Below are 18,986 nucleotides of genomic sequence, written 5' to 3'. Positions count from 1 at the left end.
CCAAGGTCAAGATGCCAGGTGCAGGTTCTGGTGAAAACCTCCTTCCAGGTTGCAAGAAGCCACCTTGTCCTAGTAGCCTCACCTGGTGGAAGGCTCTCTGGCCTCATCTTATCCCATTGATGAGGACTTTGTTCTCTTGACCCCATCATCTCCAAGAGGCCTCACCTCCTCATACCATCACATTGGGGATTGGAGTTCAACATATGACTTTTAGGGGAAGGGAACCCAAAAATGTCCATAATGTTGCCCATAAAGTTTTACTAAAGCAATTGAGTGAAGTACAATGTTTTGACTAAGGATGTGGACTGGGACACCAGACTCCCTCCATTTGAGTTCTATAGAACTTTGCCACTGGGTGATAAACTGGGTTGAATACTTTACAGAACCTTTCTATGCTTATCTTTCCTCATCTGTAGTATGGGGATAATATCAATCTCTACCTTGTAGGATCCTCTGGGGGATAAAATGAGTTAATATATGTAAAGTATTTATAAGGGTGCCAAGCACATAGTTATTATTCATAAACATTAGTTGTGGTTCTATTTTTGTTGTCATTATTATATCAGTGGTGCCTTCTACAGTCTATCTGTTCTCCCCATTTCAGGATATTCTGTGAAAATTTAAGTGTTCTGTCAAAAACACCATGAGTTCAAGGTGCTGCCATCTCAAACATACCTAAGAAGCACTATTAAACTTGTTTTTCCTCTCATAAAATTGGGGTGGGGCATACATTTTTTGCTTTGCCGAAGGTCAACACACCTGGGGAGATCCTCTTCCCAAATGAAGGAAACAAGAGGTTGATCCCTGCCTCTTCTTTCCATTCTCAGTGAAGTGAGGTCTTACATCAGGGTGCTGGCTCCAGATTGGAAGAGAGCCTTATTCTACATAGAAAAGCTAGGCGTAAGGGTAAATAATACTACCAGGGCAAAGCTAGCAAGTGGCTGAAGCTGGTAGGTAGCACCTTCTTTGAAACTTAAACTCTTGGCCCCTTTGATATTCCCCTTTCAGTTTCCTGTCCTGGATGTCCTCTCGAGAAGAGCTCTAGAGTGTCATGGTGACACTCTTCCACTTTCTCCTTCCTCTCACCCCCGTGCTAAGGATCCAGTGCCATCACAGAAGACCCTGCTACCCTAGGTCCCCTGATAATCCCCTGGATTATCATATCCCACTGCCTTTGCCCGCCCACTGTACTTCTCTGGATTCAGAAACCCTGGGTATTCCTGCCCCCACCATACACACACACACACACACACACACACACACACACACTTTCAGGACTCAGGGCCAGGCTCTCTGTGCCTCACAAATGCTTCCTGAGAAATTAACTCATACTTCTAGAGAAAGTATTATTGGTTAAGATCAGGGGCTTTAGATCCAGGAAGACTTGAGTTGGAATTTGGGGCTAGATGCAGATTGTGTGACTGGGCAACTTGCTTATCATTTTTGAGCATCATTCTCCTTTGAAAAATGGGGGTGTCAATTCCTATTTTGGAGAGCAGTTGGAATAATTAGCTGAGACATATCTATAGCATTGAGCACAGGCCTGGTTTACAGTAAGCAATAAAAAAACAGAAGCAATTATTGTTGTCTTATGCTAATAGGAAAACTTTTGACAAAGTAGTCCCTCCCCTCACCCCTGTCCCTCTGCCTAATTCTGTCTTCTCTACCTGGTAAAATAACTTTTATAAAGATGATGCCTTCTGTTTTGATGCCCAGAATCCCAAATTAGGGATTCTATGCATACAGTTCCAGCCTACGGGTCATTTTGGTGAACCAGCAAAAGCAAAGATTGAGCAAGGAGAGGTATAGACTCTAATTCCTGCTTGACTGCTAACAAGTCAGGTGATTTGGGGCAAGTTATTATTCCTGGAGGGCCATCAGTTTTTTGTCTCTAAAAGGGAGAGTTAGGATAAAATGAGCTTTTAAATTCTTTCTGTTAATAGTTCTGACATACTGTGATTCTATATGAAAGGATTATTCTCTGAGTTCTTTTATTTACACTTGAGAACATTCTCTGATTACATGTTTTATTTTTTCTTCTGAGACAGTTTGTGCACCTTTACCTTGCCTCACATTTTCCACCTGCAAAAATAGTAGTTGAAGGTAGACAGTGGATTTGGTCATTCTAGATTTGGATTGCAACACAGGTGCTTGTCCTTGGGCCATTTATTTAAATTCTCTGAGTGTCAGTTACCTTATCTGTTGAATGGTGATAGAGTAGATGTGAAGGTGAAAAGAGAGAAAGCATAGAAATATTTAACACCAAAGGCTATCATTTAATGTCCTGTAGGGCATAAACCAGTTTTATCTCTAACCTAGTGAGCTTTTTTCAGAATGTCTTTCTGTGTGGACAATGAATAGTCTGTTACCATCTTGCTGGTTCCTTCATTAATTAATGAGTTTAATAAAATCCTTCACAGGTGTTTTTATTTTTGTATGACAATCACCGTTTTAACCTTTTGAAAATTACTCTTTGACAAGTCCTACCTAACTCTGCCTTAACACTTTTCTCAATAGACTGACATTGGCAAACTAACTTTCCTGGAAATGCTGATTCAGTTCACTTCAGTCACTCAGTCCTCTCTGACTCTTTGCAACCCCATGGACTGCAGCACGCCAGGCTTCCCTGTCCATCACCAACACCTGGAGCTTGCTCAGACTCATGTCCATCGCGTCAGTGATGCCATCCAACCCATTTCATCCTCTGTCATCCCCTTCTCCTGCCTTCAATCTTTCCCAGCAGAAGGGGCTTTTCTAATGAGTTAGCTCTTCGCATCAGGTGGCCAAACTACTGGAGGTTCAGCTTCAGCATCAGTCCTTCCAAAGAGTATTCAGGACTCATTTCCTTTAGGATGGACTGGTTTGATCTCCTTGCAGTCCAAGGGACTCCCAAGAGTCTTCTCCAACACCACAGTTCAAAAGCATCAATTCTTTGGCACTTGCTGCTGCTGCTGCTGCTAAGTCGCTTCAGTTGTGTCCGACTCTGTGCGACCCCATAGACGGCAGGCAGCCCACCAGGCTCCCCTGTCCCTGGGATTCTCCAGGCAATAACACTGGAGTGGGTCACGATTTCCTTCTCCAATGCATGAAAGTGAAAGGTGAAAGTGAAGTCACTCAGTCGTGTCTGACTCTTAGCGACCCCATGGACTGTAGCCTAGCAGGGTCCTCCGTCCATGGGATTTTCCAAGCAAGAGTACTGGAGTGGGGTGCCATTGCCTTCTCCATCTTTGGCACTTAGCTTTCTTTATAGTCCAACTCTCACATCCATGCATGACTACTGGAAAAACCATAACTTTGACTAGACGGACCTTTGTCAGCAAAGTAATGTCTGTGCTTTTTAATATGCTATCTAGGTTGGTCATAGCTTTTCTTCCAAGGAGCAAGCATCTTTTAATTTCATGGCTGCAGTTACCATCTGCAGTGATTTTGGAGCCCAAGAAAATAAAGTCTGTCATTGTTTCCATTGTTTCCCCATCTATTTGCCATGGAGTAATGGGACTGGTTGCTGTGATCTTCATTTTTCGAATGTTGAGTTTTAAGCCAGCTTTTTCACTCTTCTCTTGATGATGAAGGTGACTTCATCAAGAGGCTCTTTAGTTCCTCTTTGCTTTCTGCCACAAGGGTGGTGTCATCTGCATATCTGAGGTTATTGATATTTCTCCCAGCAATCTTGATTCCAGCTTGTGCTTCATCCAGCCCGGCATTTCCCGTGTATTCTGCATATACATTAAATAAGCAGGGTGACAATATACAGCCTTGACGTACTCCTTTCCCAATTTGGAACCAGTCCATTGTTCTATGTCCGGTTCTAACTGTTGCTTCTTGAGCTGCATACAGATTTCTCAGGAGACAGGTAAGGTGGTCTTTTTCCCATCTCTTGAAGAGTTTCCCACAGTTTGTTGTGATCCACACAGTCAAAGGCTTTAGCATAGTCAATAAAGCAGAAGTAGATGTTTTTCTGGAATTCTCTTGCTTTATTATGATCCAACAGATGTCGGCAATTTGATCTCTTGTTCCTCTGCCTTTTCTAAATCCAGCTTGAACATCTGGACTTTCCTAGTTCATGTACTGTTGAAGCCTAGCTTGGAGAATTTTGAGCATTACTTTGCTAGTGTGTGATATGAGTGCAGTTGTGCAATAGTTTGAACATTCTTTGGCATTGTCTTTCTTTGGGACTGGAATGAAAACTGACTTTTTCCAGCATGGTAGCCACTGCTGAGTTTTCCAAATTTGCAGGCATATTGAGTGCAGCACTTTAACAGCATCATTTCTTAGGGTTTGAAATAGCTCAGCTGGAATTCTGTTACCTCTACTAGCTTTGTTCATATGATGCTAAGTTATTGGAAACTGCAAAAAGCACACAGAGTTTTTCCATTTTTATACTTTCTTCCCTCTTCATCCTTCTGTCAGTTAGCCAGCCAGGTCTTATGGGGGTGAGGGTAGAGAAAAACCCCTTTGAGGAATATTCTACCCAGTGGAAAAAGAAGCAGGCAAGCAGTAAGATGAGCCTAGCCAAAAGAGATACTTTAATTATGGCCTTTACATTTATGACCAGCAAGATAATGAAGGAAGGTAATTCTGAAAGCTTTCTGTCAGTTTTAATGGGCCCTCAAGCCCTGAGAAAAATAAGAGTCAATGGCTGGTGTCCATAAGGATTTTTTCTTCTACTTCTCCCCTGACAGCCATTGACAGGATCATTTTGTATTTGCAACTACTATCACCGAAGCATGGAGAAAAGGCCTGTAAGGCAGGAGGATGAGAGCGACCTTCCCGCAAGGATCTCTATGGTCATCATTATGGCAATAATAGTCTCTATAATTTTCATTCTGCTTTTCTATACAGTGTCTACTTTGTGGAGCTCAAGGCTATAGGATTTAGGTCACATGAAATCACACTAGCATAAAATCATGCTTTATAATCTTGCAAGAGTATTTTATAAAACTGCAAAGAGAACCTATGCAACAAGGTAAAAATTATTACCAATGCAGATCATTGACTAATATAGTTATTTATGCAATGCTAATAGTTTTACAGAGGCTTTCAGATAAAGTGTGAGTTTGACAGTCGTTTTTTTTCCCCCTGTATTTGGACTGTTAAACCACTGCCAGCTTTTCTCCCCAAGGACATGGCTTATTATTTTGGGGTAAAAATGTTAATTAACTGCCAACCAGCTCTCAGTCGTCGTCTGGTAGTTTCTCTTTATTATCCGCAATTAAATCATAAGGACAGGAGCCATGCCTTCTATATCATGTATGCGCACTGCACTCTGCATAGAGTAAAATTTCAGTGCTATCAACTTTCTGACAGACAGCTTTACAGACATCTAACACTAAGTATATAAAGACCCTTCATGAAGGAAGCAGGATGGTGCGCTCACCAGTGATCTCAGGGTGCGATGAAAAATCTCCAAGAGGGGGTCTCGAAGTCGAGAGAAAATAGTTGAACACTGAAAAAAGGGGGCGCAGAGAAAAATGATGGAAAACGAGAAAGACAAGCCAAAAGAAGCAGAGCCAACGACTTAACAGATTGAAAAAGAAAGATCACAGCAAGCGAACAGAAAGCTAAGTTGCGCTACAGTGGCAAAGCAAGCTGAAAGGGAGAACGCACGAGGGGCAGAGACTACAGCCCCCAAAATCCCTTGCGGCACCTCCGCCCTAGCGTCCGTCTCCTAGGCAACTCTTGTAAACAAGATGGCGACCTCCGGGAGAGAGCCCAAGTTTCCGAAGCCTTCCTCTCTCCAGGGAGGCATAAGCATTTCACGAACTGGAGCGCAGTCAAAAGTGCTGCACTCAGAAAAGGATCGTCACTCTTGCTGGTCTCCTTTTCCCATGGGTCAGAGACCGAAAAATACTTTATGCAAAGCCTCCTCCTACCTGCTCCAGCACCTCATTCACCGCTATCAGGAGTCAGACGTGGACAGAGATTACTACGACCTGGAAGAGGGCGAGGGCGAGGGCGAAGTGGAATCCGAGGAGTCCTCAGAATCCGAAATGCTGAATTTTGAGGTGTGCCTTCCCCCTACCCCTAATCCCCTCAGTTCCTTCTCCAGCGGTCAGAACCCGTTCACCAGCCTGCGGCTGAGCCCCATTCCTAGGGCTCCTTGCCTCTAGGAGTGCCTCTTCCTTACTGCTCCGAGACTCCCCTCCTCTCTTCCCCATTTCCGTTAGCCCATTGCCTCACCCTTCATTTTTCATTAGCACATGTGATTCCTTAAGAGTCGTTACGCAGCGTCCTTACAAAAAAGTATCTATTAGAGTTGTGACTTTAACTTTTTCAAAATTATACCTCTAAAGCGTTGTGAATTGACCAGAGTTCCACCTCTGCACCTTCTGTACCTTTTCGTCATGACTGTGAGATACTCCAACACTCTCCTCAGTTTCTAGTCCCTTCATCCTCCTTCCTCTAGGAAAAACAGACAAACCAAAAAAACCCCTCTTGAAGTAATCTTAAGTGCTGCTTGCTGTTCCTTTCTACAGGAGAGCTTCCCAACCCAAGGATCGATCCCAGGTCTCCCACATTACAGTCAGATTCTTTACCAGCTGAGCCACAAGGAAAGCCCACTTTATTCCTCAAAGACCAAGTGTCTTGAAAGTTTTATATATTACTTATGCCAGGGGTGTATAATGTATTATACAGACAACACACACATGCACGCACCGCTCACTGTGAGAGTATTTTAGGATTTGGGGAATGTCCCAACATTCCCATCAGTGATAACTGTTGGCAGCTTGGCCTTTCACACTGATAATACAGATTCCCTCTTTTCTGCAGTGTCTCATCTAAACGCCACCCAATTCCACTTCTTACACTTACCATCATCCTGTTCCTTCCTTAGTTCCTTACCTGCCTTCTTGTCCCTTTCTACTTCATATTGTACCAATTCCTTCTCTTGACTTCCTAATGAATTGTTTGCTTTCTTTAAAAATGTAAATTGATTTGCTTTCTTTTAGTAAACTGTTAGGTTTTCCTCTTTGTCTTGGCTGCCAGGAAATATAACATTTTTTCCCCCTTAACTCAAAAATTTTCTTAATTTCAATAGTTTTCCCCTAGATTACATTTTTCTCTTCTCTTTCCTCCTCTTTGATAGTATAAATTGCTTCAGACTCTTTTCAGAAGTAGATATAATAGAGAAATAGTTTCCAACATCCGATTCTGTGATGTTTTTCTGACATCCCCCCTGTCTCATTGTACCTTTCATTTCCTAGTCACCTTTCTTTCCCTCTTGAGTTCAAACAGGTCTCTCTTTGTTATGCCTGTTCTCATCTCCATTCCTCATTTGTTTTATTTTTTCCTGTTTACCCCTCTGTGACTTGCACTGTCTTCTGTCACTCTGGTTTTGCCACTGACTATCTACAGTGTCCCTGCTTGGGTTCCCTTCTCTTGTCCTTTTGTTCAGTTCCCACATTTGGCCCATATTTTTCTACCCTCACATTCCCCCCCTCTCCAGTCTTCTACCTTTCTTCTTCTTCTCCCTCCTTTTACCTGGGCTAAACATCAACTTTTCTTAAAAGTGAGCCATAGAAAATTATTACTTATTTTGTTCATCTTTTGTTGATTTATTTGCCATGCTTAATAGTGACTATTGCAAAACTGTAGCAATGTTTTTACAACTTTGAGATGTTTATATGGTTTCTACCGTCTTTCACCCCAGAGGAATTAACAAATGAATCACCAGTTTATTATTCTAGTTAACGTGTGTTCTTCAGCTATGGGGCTCATTAATACCGTTGTTAATCTGTCTTCAGTATACCATTAAAAACCATAGCGGGGGAGGGGGTTGACTTGAACTAGTTAATCCTTTTTCGCTTGTAGGCTCTGTGTGGAAAAAGTGTATTATTTCTTTTGTTTATGTTCCAAATATTAATATTTATTTTATGTTCTCACATTCTGTTTTAGTTTTTATAGTGTCTCATATGTTTTTGTATGTTGAGTAAACTGAAAAGTTTTAAGAGGAAATACCTGAACTTTTCTGTTCAGTGATTTCTTTTCCATATCCTAGCCTGATTAAGTTTTATAAGGCTCTGATGGTCAGAATGACAAAGTGCCTATAATGTAATTAGGCTCAATGAACTTGAGGGAGGTCGGGCAGAATATTGTTCAGAACGTTGCCTTTGGAATTAGATATTTGTATAAAATCTTTTGTTCGTTGTGAGATCTTGAGCAAGTTATACTCTCTGCATCTCATCTGCAGTATGGGAATTATAACAATACCTACCTCACAGGAGAGTTGTGAAAATTAAATGAGATCCTATGTGGAAGCTACTTAGCACAATATATCATTTATACTGTTACTAACACAAGTAATAATTTACCTGTCCTTATCTACTAACTCCAGCCTATCACTTGACTTCATTAATTCAGCCTTCATGGAACAAACGATTATTCTATGGGAAGTACTCTTTTGACGATATAGGTCAGAAGAAGTGTCTGGGCCTGCAACACATTTCTGCTGTGTGAAAGCCACTCTTTGCCAATAACTTTATGTGGCTAATAATGCCTATTCATTGAATAGTTATAAGCATCAAATTTAATGGCAAAGTCTGTGTTAAAGTTCTTAACATAGGGTCTGATACAGCATGGGCTCTCAAAAGATTTTATGTGTAATACATAATAGCAACAGTGATGATCAAGGAAGATGAGAGTGCGATGGAGGACATGCATGGTCCCAGCTCTCAGGGTGAGAGAAGACTGTGAGTAAACCATAGCTATTCAGCCTGTGAACAGATGCCTGCAGTGATAGCCGGGTTACAGGGTTGGCAGAAGACTTGAAGGGAAATAAACCCTTGTTTGGGTGCAGTGGTGGGGTATGGGCAGGCAGATGGCATCTTTCCAAGTGATGAATTATAGGTAAGAACAGAAAAGGTATATGGGTCGGAGGCCAGATTGTGGAGAGCTCTGGGCTGTTGTGCTTCCTAGGTGGCGCTAGTAGTAAAGAACCTGCCTGCCAATGCAGGAAATAAAAGAGACACAGGTTCGGGCCCTGGGTTGGGAAGAACCCCTGGAGGAGGGCGAGGCAATCCACTCCAGTATTCTTGCCTGGAGAGTCCCATAAACAGAGGAGTCTGGCAGGCTCCAGTCCATAGTATTGCACAGAGTCGGACACAACTGAAGCACACACACTGCTGTAGGGACTGTGGACTTGACTCTTAAGCAGTAGGGAACCTCTCTTGTGGCTGAGAGGGTTAGATTAGAGGGTGGTGAGTCTGGAGGCAGGGAGATTAGTGAGAAGCTGAGCAGCATCTGTGCAGGAGAGACAAGAGTCTGGATTAAGGCTATGGGAATAGAAAGGAAGCTGGTGATGAATACGTATTTAGAATGAGACACTAATGAACGTGGGAAGTCTAGGTTGACTGCCAAGTCTATGGAATGTTCCAGAGGGATATCAGACCACTGACTACCATGGGAAACAATGGCAGGCGGAGCTATGCATTCAGGAGGTGGGCATGTGAATCATGGAAATCAGGAGAGGGTCAGCGACCTGGGAATCATCAGCACTGGAGTCTGTGCGATCATCCAGGAAAAGAAGAAGGAAGAGAAGGGGAGGGCCAAGGAAAAAACCCTGGGATACAGGTATCTCAGAAGATGAAGAGGACCTGGGGTTAGGGGAGGGAACTGGAAAGGACTGGCAAGAGAAAAAGGAGAAGAACTAAGAGCTGTATGGGTGGGAAGTCAGAGCAAGAAAGAATCGCAGAACAGGGGAGAGGGTTACGTTGCCAAGAGGGTAAGTGGACCATGAAAAGGGCTATTTGTGGGCCATTGGAGATCTCAACCCATATGCATTTTGTGATGTGGAGAAGCCTGCAGCCTAACTGAAGTGAGTTGAGACATGAGTGGGAAATGAACAAGGGGAGACTGAAGAGTAAAACAGCACCTCTGGAAGAGCTTGGCTATTAAGGGAAACTCCAGCTATCGCTGAAGGAACATGCAGGAGCCAAGGGCCCCTTGGAGGACAGAAGGGACTCACGCACTCCTAGAGCTGGAGAAGTGACAGCTTGGAGAATGGCAGTGGAGAGTGACTGGTTAAACCACAAGCAAAAGATAGTACTATTGACGGTCCCTGAACATGGTCTCTGGGGAAAGGGAGCAGGACCCTGTGTGAGGAGAAGGAACTGTCCTCCTCTGAGACCCCAGCAAGAAGCTGACTTGAGTGTGGCACCAGAATGCATGCTTGTGGGTCTTTGCCGGCTCACTCAGAAGCGGGCAGGGAGTAGGTTCATTAATTCGTTCAGCCCATGTTTGTGTGCCCTCCACGTACTGGGTACTGTCTTCCCCACCCGCCCTTACGCCTCAGCTGTCTGAACTCTCGGTAGTTTGCCCAGTGGGCCATGCTTGCCTTTGCAGTTTTGTACATGTCCCTTGTGCCCACAGTACCCTTCTTGGCCCTCTTCTGCCCTTTCTTCTCCTTTGTCAGAATAACTCGCAGCTTCAGGTCTCAATAGCTGTCTCTCCGAGGAAGCCTTTGCTAACCCCCTACTCCTCACTAGAACTGCCTTGAAACGGGAACTCTGCTAGTCAAAGCACCCTGCCCACCTCTATAGTGGTTTATGCAACTCCTGAAATCATCTGTATACTTGTCTAGCATGTGCTTGGCATGCTAGGAAGATGTTTTATCCCAAATGGATAATGAACATGACATAATCCCTGCCTCGATGCAGTAGTTGATTGTGAAGTTGATTCAGGTTTGGGTTTGCATGGTACAGTTGCAATCAGGACAAGGAGGCTGAGACTTGAGGGTAGAGAGACATTGAAATTGCCCATGGGAGACCCAGTCAGGAAGGAAGTATATAGTTGGGAGGGGACAGATAGACTCGGAGAAAGGGGTGGATGAACAGACTGGAAATGTTGTTGTGGTCAGTGACCAAATTCAGGAGATGCTGGGAAGGCTGAAGGATGAGCAGTTGTGGGATCCGAGAGCAATGGAAGATTTGAGGTCTAAGGTTTCTAAGGTAGAGCAGTTTAGCATGATGACTGGGTCCAGGGCACAGCCAGGGGAGTGAGTGGCTGAAGTTATCTGGATCAATTTTTAAATGTTTGGAGTTGAGAAAGTAAAGGAACGTGTGTGTGTGTGTGTGTGTGTGCATTTGCATGTACTTGGAGTGGTTGGGTTGTTGAGTGGCCTTCCTTAGGAATTCTGAAGCCAGCCAACGTACAGATTGGGCCAGTCAAGGTCTGAAAATGACCAAAGACCAGAAGGGAGAGACATGACTCTGACAAATGGCACGGAACTTAAGGAGGTGTGAGGGGGTGGCCATGGAGAGTCTTGCCTTGGGGGTCTGGGAATATGCTGACCATGTGGCCAGTCTCTGTATCAATGGCTGTGTTAAGAAACAGACCTACGGTGAGGAGGGGCTGCTGTAGCATCTAGTTTACAGGAGCTGGAGGGAGTGGGCTATGTGAAAAGTTTGAGAGGTAAGGTCACACTGTCTTACCTCGATTCCTTCCCAGGCCATCTATAAAAAATAGTAACTCTGTTGTGAAAAGTAGATCTCTTTCCCCCATTTTGTGAACAGATTGATTGGTATCAATGAATGAGACATTAAGATGTGGAATTTCTGAATTCATCAATTTGTACTAACAGCTCCCATTTATTGAGAACACTTGCTGTGTTCTAGGCACTGTGCTAAGAGCTTTATGTTCACAGTTACTTTTAATTATCTTCAAAACATTAAGAGAAAGTAATAACATTCCCTGTTTATAGATGAAAAATATGAGGCTCAGAGAAAACTTTGTCTCTCAAAGTGATATATATTCAAAATGGCAGATCTGGGCTTCAAACCAAGCCTGCCCAGCTGTGAGCCATATTTGATTCTCTAAGATAGTGGTTGGATGGCATCAACGACTCGATGGACATGAGTTTGAGCAAGTCCATCTGGGAGATGGTGAAGGACAGGGAAGCCTGGCACGGTGCAGTCCGTGGGGCTGCAAAGAGTCAGACATGACTGAGCTACTGAAAAATAGCAACAAGATAGGGGAAATTTGGGAGGAAATAAAACTTTTTACAATAGCACCACCCTACATACTTATGTCCTCAGTACGAGCAGTCTGAACAGCACTCCTGATTCCCAAGTTAACGTAAAGTGGCCCAAAACACCTGAAACAGTATTTTGCCTTCATAGTCCACGTACCAGTTACACTGGTTAGTTGTATTGCTGTGACTTAAAAAATTGCTCTATTTTGTGTTCTAATGCTGATGTTAGTGTTAATGTGTTGGTCATTATAGAGTTGCTGGCAGCACAAACACAGCACTATATTACCTCTGCTCTTGGGGAGAATGGGGAGAGGGGGTGTTGGGCCACCACTGGTTCATGGTGTCTGTAGACTAAGGACCAGCCTCCTTCTTGAAATTATTACCCTTTTAATTTTGTAAATGGTATGAATCCAGCAAGATTAGCCAATGCAAAGTGAACCCGAGGACCCATTTTCTCCAACAAGAATGCCAGATGTAGAGAAGTCATTGCCTTGATGTGGTGCAGCCCTCCTTTGGGGTATGGACAAGCAGTCAAGTGCAGTTGGTGGTTAGAACTGCCTTGAGGTCAGGCAGATTCTGGTTTGTATTCTGGGCTTTGTGGTTTCAGGCTAGTCTTGGTCTGTGAGCCTTAGTTTCTTTATTTGTAAAATGGAGTGAAGAGTACCTCCCTCAGAATTGTTAGGCGGATCAGTGAGTGGACCCACTGAGAGCTCTTAGCAACAAACGGCACTCAATGCTATCAGCAGTGAGACATTGATTGGATAGATACATTTTTTAATAGTGTGTAATATGCATGGGTCTTCAACACAATTTTCTTGGGGGCCAGTAAATTTTGGAAGTCTCAGCTCCCAGATGTGTAATATACTAAATAAGTGCTGGATATGACGAAGCGGATTGTTTCTTTTCTAATGGAAGTCCTTTCTTTGTCCACCTGTCTGTTTTGTTTTTGCAGGGAGGATTTGATGGGGTCCTGAGAGAGGAGGTCGTGGCTGAGAAGCTCTACCAACTGGGGCGCTCAGGCTCTGGGACGGAGCAGGTCTACCTCAGCCTGACTTTATCAGTGAGTATGACAGGGTCACCCTTGCGTGGCTCCATCTTGACCCTGGTTGGACCATATCCATGTTCTCTGCTAACTCACAGTTATTTTGGTGGTCCCAAATCTCTGAGTCTTGCATTTGACAGAGAATGGCAATGAGTTATTTACGTTTGACATCAAAGAGCCCTGGCCAGTCCAGTAATCAGCTGCCTTCCCCCCAGTTCCTTTGTTTTCGTTTCCTTCACAGTCTGTCTCTTTCATCTTAAGCAGTCTATTTTATAGTAATCAATGCTTTCTTTCTAGGAGCTTGAATTTGATTCCGTAAAACCAATCAAAAACTCTTTTAAGAATTTTTTTTTTCCTCTGATCAGTGGCAGGACTAAAATTTATATCTGAATCCAGGGGAACAAAGTATTTTGGTATTGACTTGGCCCCCCTCCCATAAATATGTAGCTGTGAGCTATAGCTCACTTTCCAAAAGATATCTATTATGAAAGAAAACATGTATTGTTATTCATCAGTTTATAAGATGTCGATACTAGCACAGAATCTTGGCTCTAAATTTATCATAAGAGAAGCTGTGAGAGCAGATTACTTAGGATTTCAGCTTTTGTTCTCATTTCGTTTCTTTACAGACACAGAAATACAATTTATCTCTTTCTGCTTCCTCATATTGTAAAGTGTTAACTCCTCCTTGGAGGTCCACAGAGTAAGTGCAGATATGTTGGTGAAGAAAGCACACTGAAATTCTGCTATGGCACCCTCCTTTGGCTCAAGCATATATAATTCATAGCAAGGCTGTTTTGTCTTAGATTTGAACACGCGAACTACCTAAGAAATGCTAAAGCCCCTCTCACCCGTGCTGGTTTCACGGCATGCCCTTTGACAACAGCACACGAAGACTCTCATCTTTTACTCTTTTCACTTCACAGCATTTTAGGGATGACTTCGAGTCAGGCAGAAACATACAGGGAGCGCCTTGGGTGTGCTGCGCTGTGTTAGGCTTTGGAATGGAAGCTAGTTCCCGCAGCCAGTACCTCCTCACATAAATTCCTTTGAATCAAGATTCTACTTACGTACACAGTACCTCGCCTTAAATTGATCTGCAAAAAAAGCACAATTCTTTAAATCGTATTTCAGCTAGATGGACTGAAGCTTAACTTACTTTGTCACTGACCTCCTTATATTTGAGATATTACATGTTGATTTACTTTGCCCTAATAACCTGTCTTACTGAATACACTTTCTTAGGGTTGGCCAGGTTAGTAATTTTCCCCCCTTATATCTTACTTACGTTATATGTAATTTTTAAAACTTTCTTTTATTACTTGTGTGCACAGTTTCTCTCCTCCCCAAAGTCGTAAGTTTATAAGGGCTAAATATAGCTCTAGTCCATCATTATATGTGTTTCTCATCATGCTGAGCTTAATGCCTTGTACATAGTGGGTTTCTTAGTAATTATTACTGTTCCAGTGGCCTTCATTAAACATTCTTATCATTCTTATATTTGAGAACTTGCTTATAATGACACTTTATCATTTGGCTTTGTCTGACTCTGGCGTCACAGCATAGACCAGTGACATGAATCTTTGTTCCAAGTGACCAAATTCCCCTCCAACCCCTCAGGACGTTCAGTAGATTTCATGGAGAGCATCTGAGACGTGGATTCTGGAAATTTGGAGTTGCTTCTCTATCACTGGCTTGCTAAGTGATTTTAAGCTATTTGTGTACTTCTCTGTACCCCACATGCCTCCTCACTCCACTGGGGATAATGTGCCCTACAGATCTCACAGGTTTGTTTCATCAGATGAGACTATTGTGAGAGAGCTTTGAAAACCCAGCCTGAGAAAAAGTGTAGGAAGTATTGTTATTAATGATCACTTGATTAGGTGTGAACCTGCCTAACATTTTGTTTGAATTCTAGGCATTTGCTTTTTCTTTTCTTCTACAAGATAAAGGCTTTGGCTTTATTGCTTCTATGTGTGTGCATGTTTTTATAAAATATAAAACTCTGCTCTAAAGGTCTTCATGAACACGGCTTTAATTTGCCTTTTCATGTTGTATTTGTGCTTGCTAACAACCCTAATTTTCCAAGCTATTATTTCCTTCAGAGGAATGCATTTTTGATGGGGTTTGTAGTCTGTTTTGAGACCCTACTAGTAATAGGCTTCAGGTTTTATCCTCTCACTCCTACAATACTTTCAAAGGAAATTCTGGATTTCTCTGTCAGCTTTTATTTCCAGATATCTTGAAAAGCCTGAGTACTCATCTGCTAAAGCCACATTAAAGTCGTTTACCTTTTATTTTCTCAGGATCTTGGTTTAACTGACGTTAGCATCCTCTGTGGATATGTTCACCTACAGAAGCTGGATCTTTCAGTAAATAAAATTGAAGGTATGTCATTGTCATTCTAGTAAATCGATGGACCACTGAATTATTACAAAATTTAAGCTTTGCAGAGTGCAATATACTTTAATACTACCAAACTTGATATAAATGCTATTATGGACCACTTTATGCATTAATCCTCTACTTTTTCCATGAGAAAAAAAAGCACCCGACTCACGAGAAAAGAAAAATGCAGAGGTCAGCAAACATGCTGTTTTATGCAATGGTTGAGACACACTCAGTGATATTGAAGAGCATCAGATGGAACGTTTGCTCTTTCCTTTCCAGAGATGGATTGTTACTTCTTTAATACTTCCTGAATATTTGATGGTTCCCATTTCTTTCCCTCTATGAGTTTATTCAGTGGAGAGGGATTAGTCCTTTTCTTTCCCCTTTAATGGATGCTTTTCTTTAATTTGCATTTGAGTCTACATCTTAATCCTGGCTAGCTGCTTCTGTTCTTATTTGAGCACCAGGGATTCAGAAATATTTTTTCTCCCCTCTCTTTGCTCTCCTTATGTAGTTAGTGGGTTCTTACAGGTCTAACCCTGCCATTTATGGTTCCTTATAAGGTATCTGTTGTGATACCTTCTCACATTTAATGAACTTAGTCACATTTTATTCAAAGCTTGATCCTTGTTTCTGTAATAATTTTCTGATCTTATTTGAAATTTCTGACCTGCTTTTTTCTTCACTGATAACCTTTCTATTCACTTCTTTAGCTCTTTTTTAAAGACCATTAAGGGTCGCTGATATGGTCTTCTCTGATTTGTTTTCTGATTTCTTCCTCCCATCTGACTGCAGTAATTAAAATTCACTCCTTTCAATGGCTCAGACACATTCCAGCATATTTTAATTCTAAAGTGCTACTGTTTTGAAACACTTTTTAGGACTTTTTTTCTAGTTTCATAAAACTTTTTTTTTTGTTTTGAAAATTACAAACGTGCACAAGTAGAGAGGTTCGTAATGAATATTCAGGTTCAACAATTATCAGCCCATGGCCCCTCTTGCTCAGCGTCCTCCCATGCTCCCCTCCCCAGGGCTATTTAAGGCAGTTCCCAGACATCATATCATCAGAAAGACTTTTTAATGTTACTAGCAGGTGCTCTTCCCACAATCCATACCTCCAAGATTGTTTCCACTTACTAGATAAGGGGTTGCAGGGACTCCAAGAACTTTTAGTGCTCAATGAAAGGGAAAGAAATGTGGCTTCAGACCTTTACCTCTTGAGCAAGTAGTCCTTGGGAGCAAATGAAGCTTTCCTCTTCAGATCAGTCTCTTTCAACCTTGTATGTCATCTTTTATTAACTCATCAAGTGTCCAAGAACCTACTGGGAGTGAAATGAGTGAAAGTGAAAAGTATTAGTCGTGTCCAAGTCTTTGTGACCCCATGGACTGTAGCCTGGCAGGCTCTTCTGTCCATGGAATTCTCCAGACAAGAATGCTAGAGTGGGTAGCCATTCCCTTCTCCAGGGGGTCTTCCCAACCCAGTGATCAAACCCAGGTCTCCTGCATTGCAGGCAGTTTCTTAACCTTCTGAGCCACCAGGGAAGCCCGTGGTGTTGTTCAGTCGCTCAGTTCTGTTCAGTCGCTCAGTCGTGTCCAATTCTGTGACCCCATGCACTGCCGCACATCAGGCTTCCCTGTCCTTCACCATCTCCCAGAGCTTACTCAAACTCATCTCCATTAAGCCGGTGATGCCGTCCAACCATCTCATCCTCTGTTGTCCCCTTCTCCTCCTGCCTTCAATCTTTCCCAGCATCAGGGTCTTTTCCAATGAGTTGGCTCTTCTCATCAGGTAGCCAAAGTATTGGAGCTTCAGCTTTAGCATCAATTCTTCCAATGAATATTCAGTGTTGATTTCCTTTAGGGTGGACTGGTTTGATCTCCTTGCTGTCCAAGGGACTCTCAAGAGTCTTGTCAACACCACAGTTTGAAAGCATCAATTCAAAAGCAATGTGTAAGGCATAGTATATATTTTTCTTTTCAAGAGAACAGCTTTTTTGGCCTGATATGGACCAGATTTCAACTTGCATCAGTATTACCTGGAGAGGGTCTGTTAAAACAGGGATGCCCGTGCCACACCCTCAGACTTTCTGATTCTGTAGATCTGAGGTGGGACTTAAAAATTTGCATTTCTAATTACTTCCCCTGAAAGAAGAGACAGGACCAGACTTTGGGAACCATGGATGCAGACATGAGGAGCTCCTGCCATCTGGTGGACACTGGGGTCACTACACCAAGTAGAGAGAGTTAGGAGTCCAGCAACCCAGACGGTGAATTTTTTCTATCAGAGTAATTCAAAAGCACTCGGCGTTTACCAGATGTGAAATGTACTCACGATCCAAGTGGTAGCTGCTGCTTCTGCTTTAAGATAGTGCTCCACGGTACAGCACTTACCTGCCCACAGAAAGAGCAACTTCAAGGGGACATGGGGGCCTGTGGAAATGAAAAGGGTCAATGTAGATAATCGCTGACAGACATGGAGCTGATCTTGTCTGGCGCAAATAGGCAAAACTGTAGCAAATAGCCAAAATTGTGAAGCCATTACACTTCTCCTTAGCTTTCCTCTTACAGGCAGCCTTCCTGGATTTGCTCATGAATTCCCACCAAAGTGTTGATGTCTTAATGTTTTGTAATTTCATGAGAAAGACAGGCTAAAGAAGGCTGAGGTTTAGTCCAGAGAAATGAAGTAGAAATTGGTAGGAATCTCATGGCTTCTGCCACCCTGAGAAGCAAAGATGTCAAGAGGATGGGTGGGGAGGACCCTCACCTTACCAGCTCCACATTCTTCATGGCACAACCCCAGGGTTCGGCTATGCTCCCTTCTCCTGGCCTGGGCGTGACTCTGTTACCTGGCGAAAGGAGAAGCACTTTGCTGGGCTTCAGGGGTGTGAAGGCTGTGTTCTCCTCCAGAGGCTGTCCTCTGAAAAGTTGTGATGGCTGATCACGTGATCTCAAGTGAAAAGATGGGTGGAGACGCCCATTAGTGGTAGAGATGGTGCTGTAAGTCCTTAAGATGTGACTTTTCCCGAGCCTCTCCCTGATTCTCCTGCTGCCCCAAAGTCCGTCTCCTGTCAAGTGGCAGAGAGAAGCAGCACAATGCTTCACTATTTCTTATGTTGTATATGTCATGTCATTAGCACAATCGTCTTTTACTTAGTATTCTAGGTACAGAATATTGGCTGGGGATAAAGTGCAAAACTCAGACATGGTTTTGAACCAGCCCAGAATCAAAGTAAAATAATAGCCATAATTTAAATCACTTCAAATAATTAATGAGATTTAAGATTGAGTCCATCTGAAACAAAATGTAATTTATAACAAAGAACTAATTGTGGCATTTGCCGTCTTTCCGAAAAGACCTAATGCAGTTATTCAGGGGCTAATTATCGAGAGGATTATGTAAAGCTTTAGTTCCTCCAAGCCTGGCATTTTTGAAGCATTGACTGTTAGCAGCCTCGGGGAGAGTGAGCTGGAACTTAGGAAACCTTGGCCATTTCTTTCTTGAAGGTGCTGGAAGATGGGAACAGGAGAGGTGAGGGGGGGCCCTGGACAAGAATAGTTCCATTGTAGGGGTGGGGGGCCCTGGAA

At 42.9% G+C, this 18,986-nt stretch overlaps 1 protein-coding gene across 1 annotated transcript in view; it reads left to right on the top strand.

Annotated features, from left to right (window-relative positions):
* The first annotated feature begins 5,690 nt into the window (after positions 1 to 5,690).
* The window catches only part of LRGUK (leucine-rich repeats and guanylate kinase domain containing), a 102,004-nt gene continuing 88,708 nt past the window's right edge, over positions 5,691 to 18,986 (top strand). Inside the window, exons 1-3 of the mRNA XM_010831655.1 lie at positions 5,691 to 6,005; positions 12,921 to 13,028; positions 15,317 to 15,398. Of these exons, the coding sequence (XP_010829957.1) occupies positions 5,691 to 6,005; positions 12,921 to 13,028; positions 15,317 to 15,398 (505 nt within the window). The remainder of the gene's footprint in view (positions 6,006 to 12,920; positions 13,029 to 15,316; positions 15,399 to 18,986) is intronic.

The sequence above is a fragment of the Bison bison genome, unplaced genomic scaffold, assembly GCF_000754665.1.
Source record: "Bison bison bison isolate TAMUID 2011002044 unplaced genomic scaffold, Bison_UMD1.0 scf7180017864530, whole genome shotgun sequence".
Lineage (NCBI taxonomy): Eukaryota > Metazoa > Chordata > Mammalia > Artiodactyla > Bovidae > Bison > Bison bison.
The sequence above is the reverse complement of the archived record's forward strand: the minus strand, read 5'-3'. Positions and strand labels throughout refer to the sequence as shown.